Below are 22,330 nucleotides of genomic sequence, written 5' to 3' on the forward strand. Positions count from 1 at the left end.
GGCACAGCCTCCAATGCTTAATTCTGATTCTGTTTTAGGAGAAAAAGGAAAGACACTGTACCTGCCATCTCTATGGTTTCTCAGTTAAAGAAGAAAACCTACTCATCATAAAGGAGGGGTTGAAGGTTAATCAGGGGGAAGTTCTGGGTGGTGGGGGGGCAGGACCCCTGAGTCGGTGTGGGGCTCCAGGTGGGTGGGCTCAGCTCCGGCCCCAGCTCACCCTGCACCGCGGTCGGCTCCCTCTGCAGAGCGTGGGGGTGGGTGGCTCTGGGCTCAGCCGTCACGGGGTAATTACGTGGGTTTCCCTCTCCAACCTCCTCGCCTCCATCTCGAGTCCCCAGAGGACTCCTTGATGGCTTACCTGTAATAGGGAGCCGAGATGAGGAAAACAGAGGCAGCGGAGGATCGCAGGCTGTGGGTGCTATGGCAACAAACATGGGAAATTACCCTTTGATTGACGGATAGAATAGACCTGGCGCCGTCTGTTCGTAGGGAAATTAGTGAAAGAACAAAAGTAAAACTTGGTCCGCTGAGGGTTACTGACAACGGAGATAAAACATATTTTCAGAATTCTACGTAAATTCTGCATCCCATTTTTCAGCTGTGACAAGAACGAGGTTCTGTTTCTGCCTCTCGGGAAAACACCGTGGGCTGCTGCGGTTCCCCCGGTGACAGGCAGGGTGAGCGCGCGGGACGGCGCCCCCTCGCGGCCGCGCCGCGCCACTGCACCGCCGCCGAGACGCTGGGAATCCCACGGGAGATAACAGATGGGCGTGGGGGTCTCGCCACAGAGGAGTTTCCAAAGGTCTCCTGTCTTAAAGTTCACGTTTGAGAGAGTTTCCCAGAGAGAAAGACCAAACGGCCCCCAAATCCCATTCAAAGTGACCAGCGAGCTGAGCAGGATTTTAAAAGAGAACAGATTTTTCTCATTAAAGGAGGATTTGGGCAGGAAAAAAAAAATCTGCTTCCCAGAGATTTTCAAAATAGTCACCCATACCATGTTCCATTTCTGAATTTTCCCTCGTGTGTTTCTATGTTTAATTTGCTTTTAAAACTACAATTTTTTTTCTAAAAAAAAAAAAAAAAGAAAAAAAGAAATGCCACTTTAGTTATAGTATCATTTGATCCTATACAAAATTTATCAAAGTTTGGGCCAAAGAAGGAATGTGAAGAGAGATGCTATGTCTAGAATAAAATTTTTAAAATAAGAGAATAAGTTATAAAAATAAATGAAATTTAGTAACTTTATATGATCACGATATCTTCCGTTGGAATTCTATGCTTCTTTAGTGGTCAAACCTCTTGCATGGTAGGTAAAACTCTACCACTGAGCTACATCCCATTTTATTTTGAGACAGGGTCTTCTTGCTGAGGCTGGCCTTGAACTTGTAATTCTGCACCAGCCTCTGGAGTAGCTGGGATTACAGGCATGTGGCAACACACCTGGCTTAGAATACTGTATTTGTGAGGTTTATTCCAGTTAATATCTGTAGCTCTGCATTCAGATCCTTCACACTTAAGATTGCTCTTCCTGACTTCTACCTTCATGTGTATTCCCAACAGCTCATTTGCCTCTGCAAGGACACAGAATGTAGGGGGCAAAAAATAAAACCTGGAGTAGATGTAAAGATGCCTGGATTCTGCCAGGAGTTTTGCAAAGTCAGGCCCCCCCAAACAGCCTCCCCCCTCCTCTCTATAGGCAACTAACGCTGCTGAGCCCATCAAACACCCAATGGGAGGGAGACAGCTGGTCCAGCCAGGAGGCTGAGGAAACCAGCTCAGCATTTGCATGAACTGGGGGAACCAGTCCGCAGAGGTTTCCTGGCAGTGAGCACTGAGCTCGCTGCTCCAGGGACCACTGAGGTCTAGACTCTGGCTGCACAGGGAGACTCAGCAGAGAACAGGGTAGTTGGCTTTTTGAGGTCCCTGAGGAAGATCTTAGTGACACCAGCCAACAATTGCCCATTGACCTTCCAGCAGAAGTGACATGGCATCTGGCAGTCGCATGCAGTCTTCTCTGTCCCCCTTGTCCAGCTGGACTACTGGATGCCACCCTAAGGTATGGCAGTGCCAGGTGCCCAGAGTCGAGTAGGTTGGTGCACCCTGGGTGGAAAGGAATCAAACCATTCAGAGATACCCCCAGCCCCCTGCCCAGCACAAGGAGGTGACGGTGACCATACAGCATGGCTTCCTGAACCCCACGACAGAGAGGAGACTCAGGCATCCGTGACATTGCAGCAGCGGAAGCCGTGAGCTCCTCAGCTTTAGGAGTTTAGGAAGGGTGATTTCTGTAAGGAGATATCCTAGGACAGCAAAATCTTATTCAATGAGGTTGTTCACCTACAAAAAAAAAAAAAAAAAATTATGAAGAACCAACCCCTCTGCAGCTGCTCTGGACACCAAATTGCTTTGAATAGCGCCATCACACCACATGGCTGTAAGATCAATGCAGGAACGCCCCAGCTCACTGACCCCTTGGGATCTGGTGCTGCTTTCGCCCAGGTTTAACCCCTGCTACTGAAGAAGCAGGAAGAGCTCCACATTTCCCAGCTAAGAGTCCAGTGTGTGTATCTCCAGTGGGACAGGAAATGGCCAGCCAGTCCATCCTAGAATCAGTGTGTGAGTAAAGGTTTCCCTACTCTGGTGGAGCTGGGGAAAGCTAGTCCGTCCCTGGCTTCCGCAGAAGAGGGAGGAGCCACAGCCTGCAGTCCCTGCATGCTTAAGTGGTTCCACAAACATGTCCTGGCTTCTCAACAGCATATACCCCATTAAAAATGAATGCTACAAGCATTTTTCAACCCAGACCATTTTTTTTTTGGTTAAATAAGAGAACAGTCTGTCTCACTGTTCTCTGAAAAAAAATTGTGCTTAGACGGCTAACATTGTCAGTAGGGTTGGTGAGGAAGGCTTTCAGTTTGTACATGAACACACCAAAACTGTGCTGATGTAAAGGGGAAAGACAGACCACGGCTAAGGTATTCATCTGAATCTAAATAACCTCAGTCTAATTTGTGTTATAGGTACCACATACTAGATAATATCTGTAGCATAGATCAATGTATAGCATATTTACATGTGAAATTCACATATATTATTTATATATGCATGTAACACTTGTAGACATGTATTATTACATGTACATGTAAATGCATGAAATACTTATGAAATGGTTAAATTTCTCAAGAAATATAGGTAATTGAAAGAGGAAATATTTTAGATTTAAATGTTGAAGTTCAGTTTTTTAAGCGTGGGCTTTAAAAATAGCTTTAAAGTCAATACTATGAGAAGAAAGGTTTGGGGACAATTTCAATAGGGCAACTCTGATGGAAATGTGGGGCCTCCCCAAGGAGAAAATTGAAAGCCCTAGGCTTCCTTGAAAATGAATCTTCCGGAATGCTCTCTGAGGACTCTAATTTGACCTTTGTGACCCTGTTGGGATCTCTAACCTCAAGCAAGGCACATTTTAAGTGGGTTCCCCAAACTGAGCATTACAGGTTGAGTTGTGTCTCCCAAATGCATATACTGCATCCTGATTCCTGCATATCGGATGGTGAAGGGTGGTGTCTCTGAGGTCTTAATGGAGTCCGTTCGGTTAGACTGCGGCCAAGAGGCTGGGCTCTCTTCCTGTGTGATGGTGTATGGTCTGCTAGGCTGGAGCCACCATGGGTGTGTGGCTGATATAGAGGAAATGAGCTGTCACAGTGCTGAGGCTGTAGGTCCAAGATGGAGGTGGGGGCAGGTTTGGCTTCTCCAGGGGCCTCCACTTGGCCTGGGGATGGCTTCCTCCCCCTCCACATGGAGTGCTTCCTCTGTCACGCTCCTGGTGTCTCTCTGTGTGTCCCAATTCCTTTTTCTCCTAAGGCCACCAGTCATGATGGATTAGGGCTCACCCCAAAGATCTGCTTCTCACAGAATCATTTCTTTACAGGTCATTTCTCCAAAAACAGTATATTCCCAGGGACTATGATTTAACTGTGTGAAATTGGGGAGAAAAAAAAATCATCCCTTAACAGGGCTCTTGTAAGAAGGGAAAGTTTGGACACATGGATGCACTGTGGGCAAAGAAAGTGAAGAAGACAACTTTGTCTGCCGCCCTGGCAGAGCCATGCCCAGAGAAGTGGCTTGCAATGGTGGAGAGAAACAGATGAGTTCAATGTTGGTCTGTGAATAAATTGTAACTTTCACATGGAAACATTTTTTAATTCAAAATTTCTACAGGATTAGAGGTCAGGAGGCAGTAAAAAGGGATTTTAAAGAGGACAAGGGCCCCGTCCAGAATTCTTAGAGGATAATCATCATATGGAGAGTCGGCATTAGCATTTTGGATCACCTTGATTTGTAAAATGAAACCATTTTTGTAAATTTCACAAATCTTCCTTTGAAGGAACATAGCAGTGTGAATCTGTGACACTGTTGTGCACGCTGTGTCCAATTTTTCATGTTTAAATAATTGGAAGATTTTAGACCTGAGACTGAAAAACCCTTCATCTCAGGAGAAAACTGTACTCAGTGACTTTTCCCTTTGAAAAATATCTAGACACTCTGAACTTCTGCTCAATATTGCTGAAACCCCGAAACTGCTCTAAATAATAAAGCCTGTTTAAAAGGAAAAAAAGGAATATATATATATAAAAGTCTAGCAGAATAAGCTTTTTGTCTCTAGGGAAATTTCCTTTGGTTAGGAAATATGTTTGTTCTATCATTTTCAACTTGATTTTATGAGCTTCTCATGTGGTTTTGAAAAGAGATAAAGACAAATTGCTTTATGCAACAGTTTGACCAATTCCTCATTGGCTTTTAGATTCTCAATCTTTTAAAAATTTGATTTATTTATTTTCAGTACTGAGGATTGAATCAAAGGGTGCTATACCACTGAGCTACATCCCCAGCTTTATTTATTTATTTATTTGAGGCAGGTCTTGCTGACTTGCAAGGCTGCCCTCAGATTTGCAGTCGGCCTGCTGCCCAATTCCCAATCTGCATCCCTTCAAAATAAATGACTTCTCTCTTCATTCCTTTCTATAATTTTTTTTACACAGAGACATAAATAACTTTTAATCACATGGAGAATTACCATCAGTAAAAGCATCAAATTTATTATAAATCATGAGCTCCATCAAATGACCTAAGAAGTGAATGGGAGTCCATGAGAGAAGGTCCAAATGCAAAGAGCTGCAGGCGCTGGGCTGTGGCAGCCTGACGGTGGGTTTCGTGTTGGTCGCCCCACACAGCAGGAGAACTGAGACTGAGTCCTCAAGAAGAGTCGGCCTGATCAATGAGGAAGGTCTTCCAGGAGGGCAGAGAGATGCCGCCTTGTCTCCTTGGTTCACGGCTCACTGCATGGTCCATTGCGCTTTTCTGTTCTTTCCTTTCCCCAGTTCTTTAGATTATAATTGGAATAGCTGAAATTCTTCTAATAGTGACTTTCTTGTTATGAGCTTGGCTCCAGCGGGTTATTTCCCTGCTTTTATTATAAAATACTTGTTAGGCTTAATGTGCTAGGGAGAAATGCAAATGAGTAATTGCATGGAATACATCTAAGCTGATTTCCTCCTCCTTCACACTTTTCCAATGGAGAAGTGCACCCTGCTTCTTTGCCCCTAAGTATCTCCTCTTGCATTTTCAGTCCTTCTCTTGCCTCTTCATTCATTCGATGATCATTTCCTAAAAGCTCTTTGTGTTACATATTCCACTGCTGACTAAACTAATTGCCACGTGGTTCTGTAGATCAGAAGCTCCTCCTGGGGCTGAATCACGGGTCTATAGGCTGGCTCACCTGCACAGGTGTCATCTCTCAGACAGTTGGCAGAATGCAGTTTCTTACTGTTGTGACACTCAGGCCCTGTTTGCTGCCTGTCAGCTGACGGTTGCTCTCAGCTTCCAGAAGCCACCATGTTCCTTGACTCCCTCCTCCATCTTCAAAGGGAACAGTGGTTGAGATCCTTCATACGCCATCTCTTTCTTATCCACCCTCTGCCTTCTTTCCACTTTGAGAGCTCTTGTGATTGCATTAGTCCTGCATGGATAATCCAGAAAAATCGCCTTATTTTAAGGTCTTCCAGCAAGCTAACTTAATTCCTTCTGCATCCTCAATTCTTTTTGCCATGTTCCATAAATTATGCACACTTCTGAAGATTAAGAGGGGGACCCTCTTTCTAATAGTGATCCGTCATTCTTTCCACCATATCTGTAATGCACCAATCTTGTGCCGGATGTTGTTAATACAAAAGGGATCAATAGACCTGGTCATGACCTAAGAAACACATGTTCATCTGCAGAAGTAAGCAATCAAACACATACCAGCCTAGAAGCTTTGCATGTTCAGTTTTAAGCATGGATAGAGAGGGAAAGAACTAAGGGCAGAGAGGGCTGTTTTTGAAAATTCACAGAAGTGGAAAGGGAAGACAGAGGAACTGTTTCCTTGGTCCTTTTTGTTTCCTTTTACATTGTTTCTTAATGTCTAATTCTTAAGTGCATGCGTAAGACTTTGTCTCTCTCTCCCTCCCTTCCTCCTTCCATTCTTCCTTCATTACCAGGTGGCCTCTCCTTTTCCTCATCTCTGTTTCTGCAGGAAACAGAACTATAAAGAATGGTGTCCACTAGGGTCGAATGGAATGACAGGTGTCAGACACTGCAGATGACCAGCGCAGAGGGGCCCAGGAGCCAGCTCCTGCAAACCCTGGCTCATACTGCACTGCCTCTAGGAGACAGGGACTCAAAAATGACATTATTTTTCTTTATGATTTTTCCTTTAATAGGTCTTCTAACTCTTCTACAAAATGTGTTTTTGAAAAAAAGTAATCCTCAGAAAAACATGTAAACTATTGTAAAAGTGACTGTCTTGGTCATTTTGAAGAATAGATATTCTAGGTATCCTAATTAAGAGTTGCAATTGGATATTAAATCCTGTTGTTTATAAAAGAAAGAGAAAAGGATGATTCCCTGGCAAAATACCTCTACCACTTTAAATTCATTCTGTGACTAGTTAGTGATAATGATCAGATCCTTTGCAATGTGCTAAAACTTCAGAGTCTTTTGTCTTCAATCATATATGTACACCAGCTGAGCGTGGTGGCACACGCCTGGAATCCCAGGCTCAGGAGGCTGAGGCAGGAGGATCACAAGTCCAAAGCCAACCTCAGCAACTTAGCAAGGCCTAAGCAGTTTAGCAAGACCCTGTCCCCAAATAAAAAATAAAAAGGGCTGAGATTGTGGCTCAGTGATTAATCCCCCCAGGTTCAATCTCTGATACAAAATAATAATAACAACAACAATAACAACATGTAAACCAATGACCCAAAAGGGCTGTGCTTGGGAAGCAAAACAGAAAAGATCCAAGATGCCATTGGGTGCAGTGAGTTATAATTTTATTTCCCTATCCGACGCTGTAACTAGGGGAATAAAAACTATCATTCTGCCAGAGACATTCTGTTTGGCAACTGGCATACCAGAGTCTGAACTAGTTGATTTTTCCCCATTACTCTGCAGAAAGTGTGCAACTCCAAGATAACAGTCTAATTTTTGATGGAAGAAAGTAGTTCCGTGGAGTGGTGTCCAGGCCCACAGAACCGAGGCTCCACCCCCAGCCCTGCCTGCTGCCAGCACTACATTGCTTCCCAAGTGCTTAAGACTCCTTTTAGAAAATTACTGTCTCATGTTATTTTTATTTGAATGTTCTACTTCAAATGGTGAAAATACCGCAAGTCGATTCAATTCAAATCTGAAAATATAAAGGTGGTTAATTATTGTAGATAATGTTTTTGTCAAATTTAAAATCTACTCAAAAATATTGAGTCTCGTTTTCAGACCTGCTCTATGGATTGCTATCTTATATTTTCTTTAAAAGAACATTGCTTCCTCTTAGAGTCCAGGTCTTGCCAACTTAAGCTTTAGCATTTGTTTTGAGTAAAAAGTTTTGTTTAAAATCACAACTGTTTTCTTTTTTAACATTTAATAATTCAAAAACCAGTGAATCAAATCAGAAAAATAATTCCCTTCTAACTCATTGAAAAACAACCACATTTCTGGAATCAGGACCTATTTACGAGGTGTTTGTATGCCTTAAACCTTTGCCTCATGTAGAGTAGACTTAACTGTATGCATGCAGACAGTGGGGTAGTTGCATGTGTACTCTGTGATTTCACAAAATGCCTGGTTTTCTTTAAAAAAAAAAAAAGGAAATGTTGTTTATACTCTAAATATGCTGATGGATCAAAGCATTAACAATACTGTCTTTTCCATTACAGCTCATGACTTAAGATACTGCAGTCTCAGAATTATTTGTGTAGTTTCCTATTACAAGAATATTTCCTTTACAGCGTTGTAGTAACCAGGATTTCCAATTTTAAAAAGTCTGTGGGCAATCACTAAGCAATGATACTGGTCCACAGCATGTTATCCAGACAGTACCGTTTCACAGACAAAAATGATGAAAAATAAATAAAAATAGAGAGCAATGGATAATGTTCTCAATGAGGAACATGCAGTTTTCTTTAAGTGGCTTCTTGGGCATCCAAGGGAACAAAAGCAGCACTCAGCAGGAAGCAGGGTGACATCCTGAAGGAGATCCAGCTCCTTCACATCCACCTGAAATTCAGGCTCCTAGTCAGCGCTGGAATTACCTGAGCTCTTTAAGGCACTTTGTGAGATTCTTTTAATGCACTTCCATTTGAGAGAGCCAATCCAATCTGCAAAGTGAATGCATTTTGAAGAACATTGGGTTCACCACCACGGAAGAGAAAGAACTGCTGATTTACTCCTGGCCATGGTAACTCCCACCGTCTCCACCTGATAATCCTGGTTCTTGGTAACTTCTCAGAGTAGGGACGAGGGACAAAGGCCATATTACCCTGGAACTGCCCCTGCCATGACCCCTCCTTTCCTCTAATACTCAGGGAAGACACAGACAGTTGTCCTGCAGTGTGCTGGCCCTTCCCCGGAATCCCTGGGGTGCCCTATGCAGGGTGCTATCAAGTCCAGTGATCACCCGACAAACCTCAAAGGATTTGTTAGGGGTGGGGTGGGAAATTCAATATGTTTGGTGCATGTTCATTTTCTTTGTCCATTTTTTTCTTTCTTATTTTCTCAGAACACATTTTTCATAATTAAAAAAAATCACTGTGACCATTTTGGGAAAATAACAATGTGAAATGTGATATTTAACAGCGTGTGTTAGGTTTCTGTTTAGACTATATTCTCTCTGGCTGCAGACAGTCTGTTCTCTTAGTAAAATGCTCAAAGACGTTGGGAACACCGGTTGAGGAAATTCTCTGCTTAGTTTCAAGACATTTCAAATGCCCAATTTATTCCCAAATTTAGCTTATGGTCTTAATGAATAAGTAAATTCTCTGTAAAACTTCTTTGCCATTTCAGTGTGGGCCTTTGATTTTAATTTCATATAGTATCATTTTTCAATTTTTTGAGTAATCTATACTCTATCTTATGTGCAGTTAACTTTTAGCTTTGAGTGGCCTTTACATAATCAGGTCCATATGGGCCTTTTTAAAGAGTCTGTGATTTTTCTTCCTTATCCAGGACAGTTGTTGGGATTGGAGTATTGGGCCCAGGACCCCCCAGAGATACCAAAATCGGCAAAATGATCAGGTTCCTGGGGCTGGGGATGTGGCTCAAGCGGTAGCGCGCTTGCCTGGCATGCGTGCGACCCGGGTTCGATCCTCAGCACCACATACCAACAAAGATGTTGTGTCTGCCGAGAACTAAAAAATAAATATTAAAAATTCTCTCTCTCTCTCTCTCTCTCTCTCTCTCCCCTCTCTCACTCTCTCTTTAAAAAAAAAAAAATGATCAGGTTCCTTAGATGAAATGGCATAGGATTTGCCTGTAACCTATGCCCATGCTCCCATACATATTCAATCATCTCTGGGCCAGTTGTAATACCATACAGTGTAAATGCTATGTCAGGAGTTGTTAGACTGTATTGTTTAGTTTAATGATGGGAAAAAACTTCACACATTTTCATTAAAGATGCATTTTTTTCCTAATATTTTCGACCTGCAGTTGATTAAGTCCATGGACGCTGAGCCTGTGGACTCAAGGGTTGCCTCTATGTGACACAAGAGGCTACTGTGCGGCTACATCTAGGTGGTTTGTGGTCTAGCACATTCAGTTCTGTGTGGCATTCTCTTACTGCACAAGCTCTATCATTCCTTGGCTCCTTCTCTCATTAAATCAATGTTCATTTTTCTTTCATAGACAAGTAACCTGCTAGGTGTTGATAATTCTGAGACAGAGTGGAGGAATAATTTTCACTCGCAACAATGTCAAACACAAGAAAAGTAATATATTTTATTCATGTCTGTTAGCTGTAGTAATGTGAAACTTCATTCACCATTAACGATCTGATATGCTCACCCTGACTCGCCCCCCAAATACTCATTTACAAATGAATGACTTAGTTACTAAAATTTGCTCATGCTTAAAATATTTGATAAAAGTTATAAACATATAGTTTATAATTTAATTATATAATAGTTCTATAAACATATAACTATTCCAAAGTCTGATTTTTTTTTCATTTTTCAGATAGTCGCTACAATTTAGAATTTTTTCTAGATTTCTTAGATACCACTCTCATTTTATATGGTTTTACTTGTCCAGTTATAAAAGAACCCTGAAAGCCAGGAGCTATGGCACACGGCTGCGATCCTCAGGAGGCTGAGGTAGGGGGATTGCAATTTCTTCAGCTTCAGCAACTTAGCTAAATCATCGGAAATCAAAATAAATAAAGTGGCTGGGATGTAACTCAGAGGTAGAACAGTCCTGGGATCAATACCAACTACTGCTAAATAAAGAAGTACCCTTGAAAAAGCAGCAAATTCTGTACATATTATTTAACCTTCTATTTTTTAATGTTTAGAGGCAAAAAGTAGCAGCATTTGAGTAACACTGAAAGTGGGTTTATTTATTTATTTTGGTAAGTTATTTTTAAGTAATCCTTAGTTTATAGGTGAAATCACCATTGTGCAAATATAAAATGATCAGATATTAATGTGAAAACACCAATTTCCAAAAACATTTTCTGACAAAAACTGAAGAATGGGTGTGATTTCTGGTTCAAGCTGGCAGGCTGAAGCCAAAACCAAACCTCCCGTCTGTTTCTAAATCCTACTGAAATTGAAGTGAAAACGACAGAGTAGGATGTGTTCGCAGAAGCAATGAAACCTGAAAGTGGGACCCAATCAGAACCGAGACTGCCTGCGAGGGTGTGTGGAGAAAGAGCCAGAGACCTGCAGCTGAGGTCTCCAACAGACCTGGAGGGATCCGCATTTGGCTTTCTATTCTTTGCCTGAATTAGCTCCAGTAGGTTTCTGTCGCTTATAACCAAATAGCCCAGGGTTATGACAGAAATCATAATACAGAAATAATATGGAAATAGTGTTAAAATTACTGGGAGGGAAGATATAAAATGTTAATAATTTGAAGCTAAATAAACGCTCCAAAAATGATGAGGAATGAGTTAAAGAAAGTAAGAATTTGTTACTCATTCATGAACACTAGTAACTAGATAAGCATAGATTCAAGTGTGTATAATTATTGTTTTCAAAAGGTGTAATAAAATCAATAAAAATGAATTTTGCAAACAGAAAAGATATGCAGTGAATGCTCACATAGCCAATGACAGGGTGCAGAGAGAATGGTAAGGGGACATTCAGTATCAAATGATGGAAGCCATACTGTGCAATCAGGAAACCACAGTCAACGCTGCGGACCTGCCTGGCAATAGACATACAAAGTCTTAAGTTCTCCTTTGCAGTCAGTGTGAGGCCAGACAGAAACACAGCACAGAGAAACATGCAGGCCAGCCAGAAGCACTGAGGTCAAAAGGTGGAACAGAACGGTACACTCTCGGGGGTAGAGATGACCCTGACAGAATGTATGCAAGGTCACCCCCAAGCAACTACAATGATAAAACCCCAATAAACAGATGAAATATATTTTTTTTGGTTAAAGAGTGCCATTTTTTTCTGTTAATAGTTAATGTTTATTTAAACATAGATGTTTATTTTAAAAGATTGCATAATGAAGACAAAGAAACAATCAGAAAAAGAGCTAATTTATTATTATTATTATTTGTACAGGGGATTGAACTCAGGGGCACTTAACCACTGAGCTGCATCCACAGATTCTTTTGTTTTTTCTTTTTAGACACAGCGTCTCGTCAAGTTGCTTAGGGCCTCGATAAGTTGCTGAGGCTGGCTTTGAACTTGCAATCCCCCTGCCTCAGCCTTCTGAGCCACTGGGATTACAGGCATGTACCATCCGACCTGGCACACTTAAATGCCCAATTCTTTAATATTAATAAATTCTTTAATATAAATAAACTTGAAGTTAGTTACAAAATAGTCCTAAAATGTGTTAATTAAAATTGTAGCAAAAAGACTCAAAGACATTTAAATAGAAAAGGAAATATAAATTGCAATTAAAAATATGTAAAATCAATGAATATGAATAAGAGAATTATCTAATGCTATTATTAGATAAGAATTTAGAGCAAAGCATTTTTTATACTTTAAAATAAACTTTAATAGAGTAAAGTGGCATTCAATACAATGCAGTTAGAGGGAAATGATAAAAGGAAATGGGACAAAAGACAGAGTCATACTGAGCACAAATGAAGAAATAAATGTGTGGACAAACAGAACAAGTGCACATGCTGTCCAGAGCCGTATCTTTATTGATAAAACAAACATTAAAAAATAAAGTTTTTCATGTTATATCATAGATCACAAAAGAATAAAGTGGAATAAAATATTAACAATAGGGAAGAGATATAGACACTTTTAGAGTTTTTAAATTAGACATTATGAACAACTCTGTTAATAAGTGTAAAATGTTCTATAAAATGATATATATTTTAGAGAATTATGATCAAGAGTGAGACAAAACAATCTCAATAGATTAATAACCACTGGAAAAAAAATGAAAATCATGAAATTTTATTTGCATAGTTTATAAATTCTATGTCATATAAGGTTGTCTAGAGTATAAAATAATTTTTTTGCTAATGTAAGTTCTTTTAAAGATTAAAATAAGTAAAAATTATTGATTTTAAATATATACATATTATACACAATCTCTCTTGCTAACATACATGCATAAAAGAAAATAAATATTCTAGAATCAAATAATATTGTGAAACAAATCTCACATTAAATACATTTTTATGTCTGAAATCTATAAATTATATGCATCTTTGTGTGTGTGTGTGTGTGTGTGTGTGTTACAGGTGTGGGTATATTCATTGATTAAAAAAAAAGGACTAGGGGAAAATATCTAGTAATTTCTCATTTTTTGTTTTTTCATGCTAAAAAATTCTAATTGAGGGTGATTTTCCCTCTGTCCTTTAACATTAATGTGTTCCAAGCTTACATAATTAAAAATATTTCAAAGTATTTTAAAATGTATTATTAGTTCAAATATTTGAAAAGTTATCCTTATATATTCCTAGGTACAAATATCCTAAAAGGTAAATACCTGAGATAAGTAAGAATTCTATGATCATGTATTTATTTTAAGGATTTCATTAGATATTTAACTTACCTGTTCTTAGATAATACTTATTAAAATCACATTATAACATTGTTGAGCTGTGAAAAAAATGAGGTTCTTCTGTGACTTAGTCTAATTGAAACAGAGAAATAATGTGAATTTAATGTTCTTTAAAACTCTTCCTAATAATAAATTCGGATTCTACTGTTTATCCCAACTCATAACAGAAATAGTTAATATTATGTGAGATTTTGCTACTGGGGGCTCATGGTTTCAGAAGTCTCCGTCCAGAGGGAGGACTCATTGTGCCGCAGTCCGGCTGCAGCAAACTAACCGGGGGGTGACGAGCAACTTGTGTACATTGATATAGCAGGAGTGGGAGCCGTTTATTGTAGGACAGGAGGGGTATATATACATTTCACACAGCTTATCTTAATGAGAGCAATGTTAGAAAAAAAATCAGAAGGATAACAATTTCTAGATTAGAATTCCAGACCCAGTCAAAGAACCAAATAAATACGAAATAGAAAAAACACATTTGTAGGCATACAGTGTCTTGGACATTTGCCATGAGGTTTTCCTCCTGAAAGCACTAGATGTTAAGGCCCTCCAAAATGAGAAAGCACAGGATACAAGAAACAGAAAGTCCAACGTAGGAGAGAGGTGACAACAATCTTCAGGAGAAATGCAAATCAAAACACCAGATATCAAATCACTCCAGGTAGAGTGACTGTCGCCCAAAAGATAGCAAGTGCTGAAGGACATGGATAAATGGGTGGTGGACAGTCCCGCTGGTGGTGGGATTATAAATTAGCATCACCATTATGGAAAACCATGGGAAGTTCTTCAAAAATTTATAGCAGAACCACCATAAGATCCAGCAATCCCACTTCTCGGTCTCTATCCAAAGGAAATGACATCATTGTGTCAGAGACACTTGTACTCCTGTGTTTGTTACAGAACCACTCACATTGGCCAAGAAGTGAAATCCTGTCATCTGCAATAAAATGGATGGGACTGGGGAGCATTGTGTTAAGGGAAATGTGCAAGACAAGCATCACATAACCTCATGAGTGGAATCTGAAAAAAGCAGATCTCATGGAGTCTAGTATAGAATGGCAGTTACTAAGGCAGGGGAAAGAGGAGAGGGAGGGAATGCTGATTGATGGGTCTAGGTGGCAGCTGACAGTAGTTCTGGTGTGCTATTGTATGGGTGACTCTAGGTCATAGTAATGTACTTTGTACTAGAGAAATCTAGAAGAAAAGATTTTTGAATATTTTTGACATAAGGAAATGATAAATGCTGGAGAAGATAGACATGTTCAACCTGATTTTAACATGGTACAGTGTACATGCATATTGAAATGTCACCTGGGAACCCATACATATGTATGGCTTTTAAATATTCTGTGAAAAGTAAATTTAATTTTTAAAAAATGATCTCAAGACAATATTGCCAGGCAGTTTCCAGGGTGTGCCTGTGCCTGTACAGACTGGCTGAGGTCCAACAGGCACTTCCTTGGGAAGATGAGCAGGGGAACACCCTGATGCATGGAAAGAACCAACTGCTTGTTTGGGGCAGAATTAGTCAGTACACAGAATGAGGAGCTCCAGGAGGAGCAGAGGGCCTGGGAGTAGAGAGCAAGTGCACTGAATGGCGGGTGGAGGACCGGCTGGTGGCATCCTAAGGAAGGAAGGGAACACAGAGCATGCGACTTGACTTGCTCCTTCGGGAAGAGGGGATGGCTGGGAGGGAGGCTACTTCCTGGAGGAAGGAGAGGACCATATGTATTACCCCGCATCTCCTAAGGAGGAGTCTACAGAGGGTGCGAAAAGCAAGGGAAATGTAAAACATTCCAAATTGGAGCTAAAAAACTTGCTGATATTTTCCTTTGAGAAGGAAACATCTGAGATAAGGGATGGGAAGATCTTATTATTTTTTTTTATTTTGTAACATACCCTGTGGCATTGTTTGAACTTTAGTATGTATGCATGTATAACTTAATAAAAAAAAAAAAAAAAAACCTCTTGTTTAAAAGATGGGCAGAGGGAAAAGAAAGAATATCAATTGTGCCTCTCAAAGAGAAGTGTTCCTTTATTGGCCTGCACGCACTTCATTCTTTGTGAAATGACTTTTGTTGGATTAGCAGGCCAGCTTCTGAAAGACTTCCCAAGAACTTCTTCCTCACACGACATTGTTAAATATGTTCTATTAATATTCTAAAATGTTGATCTACATGACCTTTAGATTCCTGTTTTTATTATCTCAGTATGAACTCTTTTCATTGTAGAATATAGTACTGGAAAACATACTTCAATAAATGATTAGCCTACCAGTGAGGTATCTTATATGAAAAAAAGAAAATATCATACAGTAAAAATGTCGCAGCTGCAGATCTCATTAATTCAGTTTTTTTTCCATATTCTTCCTAGGCGAAGGTGAAGTTTACCTTTGAATGCCTAAGAAGAAATGAATATTGTAAGCATCGTTATAAGGATATCTTGGTCATTTCTTTAAAAGAAACTGAAGATTGAAACGTATCTTATTTAAAGGATTCTTTTAAATTAAGTAACCAGATGCACTTAGTGTATTCATGTGATAAATGCTGATGGAATATGTTATCTAGGCATTCTGCTACTTATTGGGAATGCAATGCTGAAACTGTGTAGTTCATGTTTTAAGTTGACAGATGAGTAAGGAAATTGTTGAGAGAACGGGCAATTGTAATTAAAAGAAAAAAATAATAATTGCTCTAGTGAATAGTGAGGCAAAGTGCACTGGCAGCCTGGGAGTCTGAGCAGAGACATCACAAGCAGTTCCACTTGAGCTACACCTAAGAGATGAATGAGAGTTAGGCAGATGGTGACACAGGACATGGTAGGAAGGAACAGCAGCCAAGCAAGTGGTACAGACTCCATGGATGGGCAACCCCAGCGGCCCAGGCTTGCCAAGACTTCAAACACCTCATCTGGAGAGAAAGGAAGGGTCTTTAGATGTTACTATATGGGTAGAAGCAATGAAATGCTGTTGGTAACTATCACTATTAACAGGAGCCAGATTTTTCAAGTTACTTCTATGTGCTAGGCCCTGAGCCAAGCACCTTACATGAGAAATCTCATTTAATCATTACAACTACTCTATCATTATCCTTATTTTTTTCCAAGCATGAGAGTATTATGACAAAATGTGCGTAGAAAATTCATTCTAACACCCATGGGGGAATGATTCAGTCAGACAAAAAATAGGAGCACAATGGCTTACACAGCTAGATAAAAGTGTTAGGCATGACACAGCAATGCACAAGATTGGAACGATTACAGACAAGCAGTTTTTTATTCTTTTCATCAATCCCAAAGTTTCAAAATATGTATTTATCAATTTCAAAATAAGAATAAGGTGTATTTTCAGAGGAAAAAGGGGGAAAAAGAAGATATTCAGCAAGGAAGAAAAAAAGAGCAAGAAAGGGAACAGGAGAATGAGAGACAGATACTCTTGAAAGGCGAAGTGGGAGGGTGGATGGGAAGGGGGCTCCCTTGCAGCCCTCCAGTGCAGGCAAGGTCCTCCGTAGCATAGCGAATGCAAATGTGGGGAGACACCACACCATGAGATAAATCAAAGCACCCAAGCACCGTTAGCCGCAGGGATGGTTCTGCTCCGACAAGGCAAGAGGAAGTTCGTGAGCACAAACCGCTGGCACCATGACCACTGATGGTGGCCTCCCTTAGCGCAGCCAGCGTTAGCCCATGCACGGCATTCAGGGGTGCAGGGGAAAGGGCAGCCGAGTGTCTTTGCTCTCCAAGTCAGTCCAGAACCACAGGTTCGGATTGCGACCTGATGACATCTTTTTTCGGTATTCAGGACCCACCAGCACTTGGTACAAGTGGCAGGAATACCCAAGAACACCCTGAGCTGGAGGCCAGGGCCGGCTCTGGGCTGCGGAGGTGCCGCCCTTACCAAGCTCAGCGTTAGGTTGTGATGGGGTGCCATGTAGCCCGCGCTCCTGCCGCCGGTGCCCTGCGCTAACCTGTGCGCTTCTCCCCGCAGGGCTCTACGAAACCTTCCTCACCAACGATGAACCAGAATGCTGTGACGTCCGGACAGGGGAGCAGCCCGACCTCCCCCGCAGAGGGAGGCCCCAGCGAAGTGACGCCTGCCACAGGACGTCGCTCACCGTGTCCTCGGCCACCAGACTGTGCAGTGGCAGACTCAAGCTGTGTGTCCTGGTACTGATTCTCCTACACACAGTGCTCACCGCCTCCGCGGCGCACAACGCCGCGGGCCTGGGCCTGGGAGGCATCACCTCGCTGGAGGAAAACGCCACCAACGAGGACTAGGGGGACAGCGTCCCCAGCCAGCGGCCCACCAGAGCAACGACTGCTGCCCCACCCACCAGAAACTGGGTGCTTTTACCCTGGATCTCTTCTTGCAAGGCCTGAAGGGTAAAATTCAGAAGATGGGCCTGATTCCAAAAAGGACACCCCGCAGCGTTTTATTGACTAAAAGGCTGTGAAGTGACTTTCAATTTCTCACACCATTTTATACACTGTGTTTTAATGTTTGGAGGTTTTATTTGCTTTCGTTTCGGTCTGGGTTTGTTTGTTTGTTTATTTCTCTGCACTTGTTAATACAGGACTTATTTTTCGGGATGGTTTCTCCGAGGTGAACGAAGTCTTTTCGCTGTCTCTCTATTTCTAGTCATCGTGTGTGTCCATCAGGTAGTTCTGTCTTCATGTCCTGTCAGTTTCTATTAGAGGATGACTGCTATGACCTCACGGTATAGCAAAAAAACAACTACAACAACAAAAAAAGAATAAAAAGATAAAAAAGACAAAAAAAAGAAAACAACAAAAAATAAAAATAAAAAAATTCCCTAAGTCTCCCTCTACCCATGAATCCCACACCCTTCCCAGCCCGTCCTCCCCTTCCTCTTCTCGTCCCCTAAGCAGACAACATCCGCTTGCTTCTGTCTGTGTAACAACAGTGATGGGTGTGCAAGCCCTTGCACAGCCCGACGGGAGCAGAGCCCAGGGGGCCGGTGGGGGTTCCCTTCCAGCTGAACAAGCAGTGTGTTCCACCAGAGTGGAATCCGGCAGTAACACATATTTACGTTGAAAACAAAACAAAGAAACAAAAGTTATCATGAACTGAGTTGCTCCAGTTCCCATTCCCAAGCAATCCAGTCCTTTCTTGCTGGTCAGTTGGACAGGAGCAGCGTCCAGCACTGCAGCAGGGAGCGGGCAGGGCCTTCCCTTGACCATGGAGGAGGCTCTCACTGAGTTCGGCTCCATAATCTACGAGCACATTTGGGCCATTGTGATGGTGTCAGAGAGACCAAGGAGGGCACAAACAGGACTTTTCCTCCTTTATCGTGGTGGAAGAGATTCTAGAACTGCTCCAACATCTGCAGTATACACATTATATACAGTTGTATCCCAGTATTTCCCCAACATAGGGTTTTGAATTATGCCAGGTATAAAGTATATGCAATTCTGCATTATCACAGAGGAACAACTACTTTTTTTAAAGAAAATAAATAGGTCAGCCATTTTTATTACAGTGCAAAAACTTTATCACTCCAACACGCTCTAGGGACTTGAGGAAGAGAGAAGTCTGATCACTCTGTTTGTATTTTTTTTTCTTTGTGGGAACATTTCACCTGCTGAGTATATATGAATTTGCTTTCTAAAAATGGCTTTTATGAGTTTACAGTAGAATCACTGGAAGGAAGAGTTAATAAGGGCTGTTTTTAAAAAACAAACAAACAAAACAAATAATTTAAAAAAAACACTTTACATTCCTTCCTATTCTCTAAGTATACTTGGGAAGTGCACTTTGGGAGGTTTCTGTGTGGCTGGGAGATGAAGGAAATCCATAGAAAAGGTCCTCTTAGCGAACAAAATTTAGTTATTGACTTTATAGCTATGAAATCCCCCAGGCATTTGTTTTGTTCAAACAGACTTTACCCTCTGCATCATACTAACCCCTGCAACATGCGTACAGTATGCATATTTTGTTTTGAATAAAAAAATGTTTTGTTCCAGTCTGTTAAGAATATTCAAAAAATAATAAAGGTATTGCTTAATAAAATTGTTAGAATTGTTTAGCAGTACATGCACAAATATTTTACTAGATTCTTTGTTTTAAATAGTGTTTTGTTGAGACTGAAAAATCCTAAAATGGTCTGCGCAAATACAAGGAAAAAAAAAACACCAAAAATGCAAAATTCTCCAGTTTTTGTTCCTTTTTTTAAAACTGTTTTTCCCCCCACACATGCATTCACGTGTGTGTACACATATGCACAGGCACTGCATTTTAACTTAAGTAAACATGGAGCTCTTCTGGGGACAGGAGTGGGTGAGTTGGGTGACTCTTGGGGGACACGATAACTGCACTGAGTTGTTGACTGTCAAACATTTGTGGAAGTCAGTGTTTTGATAGCTCTGTCCTGGGTGGTTAGAGATTTCAATGGTGCTGGAGGTGAGACGCTGGGGGAATGGGTAGGACAGAGGTTGACTGCTGGGGAAGAACTCAATCTGTGGAATATGTTGGTACTGCTAAGCTAAATGTCAAATAACACAATAGAGGAAAAAGTCATTCCTTACGCCATTTCTATTCTGGTGATTCATTAGATTGACTTTTCTGTCATTAAAAAGATAGTATTGTTACCTTGTTCCACTACACACTTAGTGGAAGTTATTTTTCTTACCGATAAATACAGTACTTTACTCATGGTTCTTAAAATAAAAGAAGGTAGGCCAGGAAAGAAAACAGGAAGGAAAGAAAACTGAGATATTAAATGAATGAGTAAGAAGGAACCTCATTGTTGTCAGTTGAAACAAAATAACGAATGATGTATCTGGAGTCAGATTCCTATGCCAAATGCCTGAATTAGCAGATAACATCTGAGATCTGAGCAACACTACAACATTAGTAGGTATGAAATGTGACTTTTATCCTTTCTGGGTAGGAACTGAATTTACAGAACTTTTGCCCCTGGAGATATTGTACCAGCACAGAAGTGAAAGGTGTCTCTTGCTGCTGCGAGGGCAGCGGCCCAGGACTTCACTCCATGTGCACACCCATGTATGTAAGGAGAAGCACTGATATATGCCAGGCATAGAGTCGTGGAACTAGGAAGGAATACAATAGGTTCACATACACATGACCTGCAAGTAAAACTTGAGGCACAGAAGAATTCAGTCCAGGACAGCTACAACACAGGCACAGCATTCTGATGAATGGTTCCTGTTTGTTAATGTTTGAGCAGCATGCTCATTTAAAAACCATACCTGCTTTGACATGGAAAACAGACTCTCAACATGTCTCCATTAGTGAAGGGAAAACAATTCTGACAAAACCAGAATCTCTCCCCATCTTTCAAGCTTTAATGATGTTTAGAGAAAACTGTTTATGGCTTGTAAGAATGGGGCCAAGAGGAATAACAAGACCTCAAGTGGGAGGAGGGAAAGCCAGAGGACAGTTTAAAGCAAGATCTCTACATTTATAAGAGCTACAAAACTTTGCTAAAAATTCTAGAAAATTCTCTACATCATAAAATGTATGCATACTCTTCTCAGCCTTGGAATAAAGCTGAAGGCATGATTCGGGATGTGAAACACGTCCTTTGTTCTTTTACTGACACAAGATATTCAGATTAAAGTTGAAAAACACCTATGTGTTGTCAGGCCACCCAGCGGGGTGGGGCAAAGGTGGGACTCCAGCAACACTGGAGAGCAGATTGTGGGTGCCGCTCTGGAGCACAGTGGGTTGCTCAGGGCTTCACACGCTTTGGCAGTTGAGTGTCTTTTCTCACCAAACTTTGAATATGAAAGGTTCAAAACCATCTGAAAGAGCCATTTGCCCAAGTCATATTTTGCTCCACGTTTTTTGCCATCTATTACTCAATATTTTGGAAGAAACAGAGAAGGGATCTCTGGAAGCATCTGGATGGAACACCTAGGTAGGAGGAGGTGGTGTCAGGGTTTCAAAGCATTTGTTAGTGTGAGAGAAGACCAGATCTAGGCAAAGCCAGGGTCTGGGGAGCACCCCAGCTACCCTCACCATGTGACCCTGGGAAATCCACGGCAGATTTCACCTCAGGGGATGAAATATCTCACAGAAGCTTTCACAAGAGAGCAGTGAGGCCATGTTCTTGGTCACAGTGAGTCCCATTAACCGTTATCAGGAGTGTTCACAGTCACCAACAATCTCCCTGATTGCAGGGACTGGTCCTGGAAGTCTTTCAGGGTTTCTGACTTGCATTGTTTATCTCCTAATTATGTATTTTTAGAAACTACTCACATCTTTAGTCAAGCAAACTGACCATTGGTGTATTTCTAACATGGTTTCAAAGAGTTTCCATGTATTGCAGAATTTCAGGGAGCTCTGGTGACTGGTAATGCAAACAGTTTTGTACCTTTAGATGTCTTCTCCCCAGAAATGTTGTTGAGGAGCCTCGTTCCATAAATACATGCAGCTGGGTCTAGGGGAGCAGTGGGAATAGGGATACAGCCTCAAAGTGGGATTTAAATTACAAGTGATTTTAAAGGTACATGTTGGCTGTCTCTGGATTCTTTAAGCAACCAATTCTATAGTAAATTTGAACTCACTCAACATAAATGTACTCCTGAATTGAATATCTCCTTTGTCTTAAATGAATACTGTAATTTCCATAGGATGAAATCACAGTGAAGAAAAAAATTAAGCAATCTATGAATTTTTGATAAAGTATACATAAATGGGTTAGGCAGCCTTCTTGATTAAGTTTTCTTGTCTCTTCCAGTTCCACCCACCTAATAGATATTTTAATGTTTTGGCTTG

General features: G+C 41.0%; 1 protein-coding gene across 1 annotated transcript in view; it reads left to right on the plus strand.

The window, feature by feature from the left end:
• Window positions 1–19,587, plus strand: part of NALF1 (NALCN channel auxiliary factor 1) — a 567,265-nt gene extending 547,678 nt beyond the window's left edge. The window contains exon 3 of the mRNA XM_081295683.1: window positions 17,555–19,587. Within this exon, the coding sequence (XP_081151809.1) occupies window positions 17,555–17,844 (290 nt within the window). The 3' untranslated portion in view covers window positions 17,845–19,587. The remainder of the gene's footprint in view (window positions 1–17,554) is intronic.
• Window positions 19,588–22,330: the final 2,743 nt, after the last annotated feature.

This window comes from Spermophilus citellus (assembly GCF_964194105.1).
Source record: "Spermophilus citellus genome assembly, chromosome: 1".
NCBI lineage: Eukaryota > Metazoa > Chordata > Mammalia > Rodentia > Sciuridae > Spermophilus > Spermophilus citellus.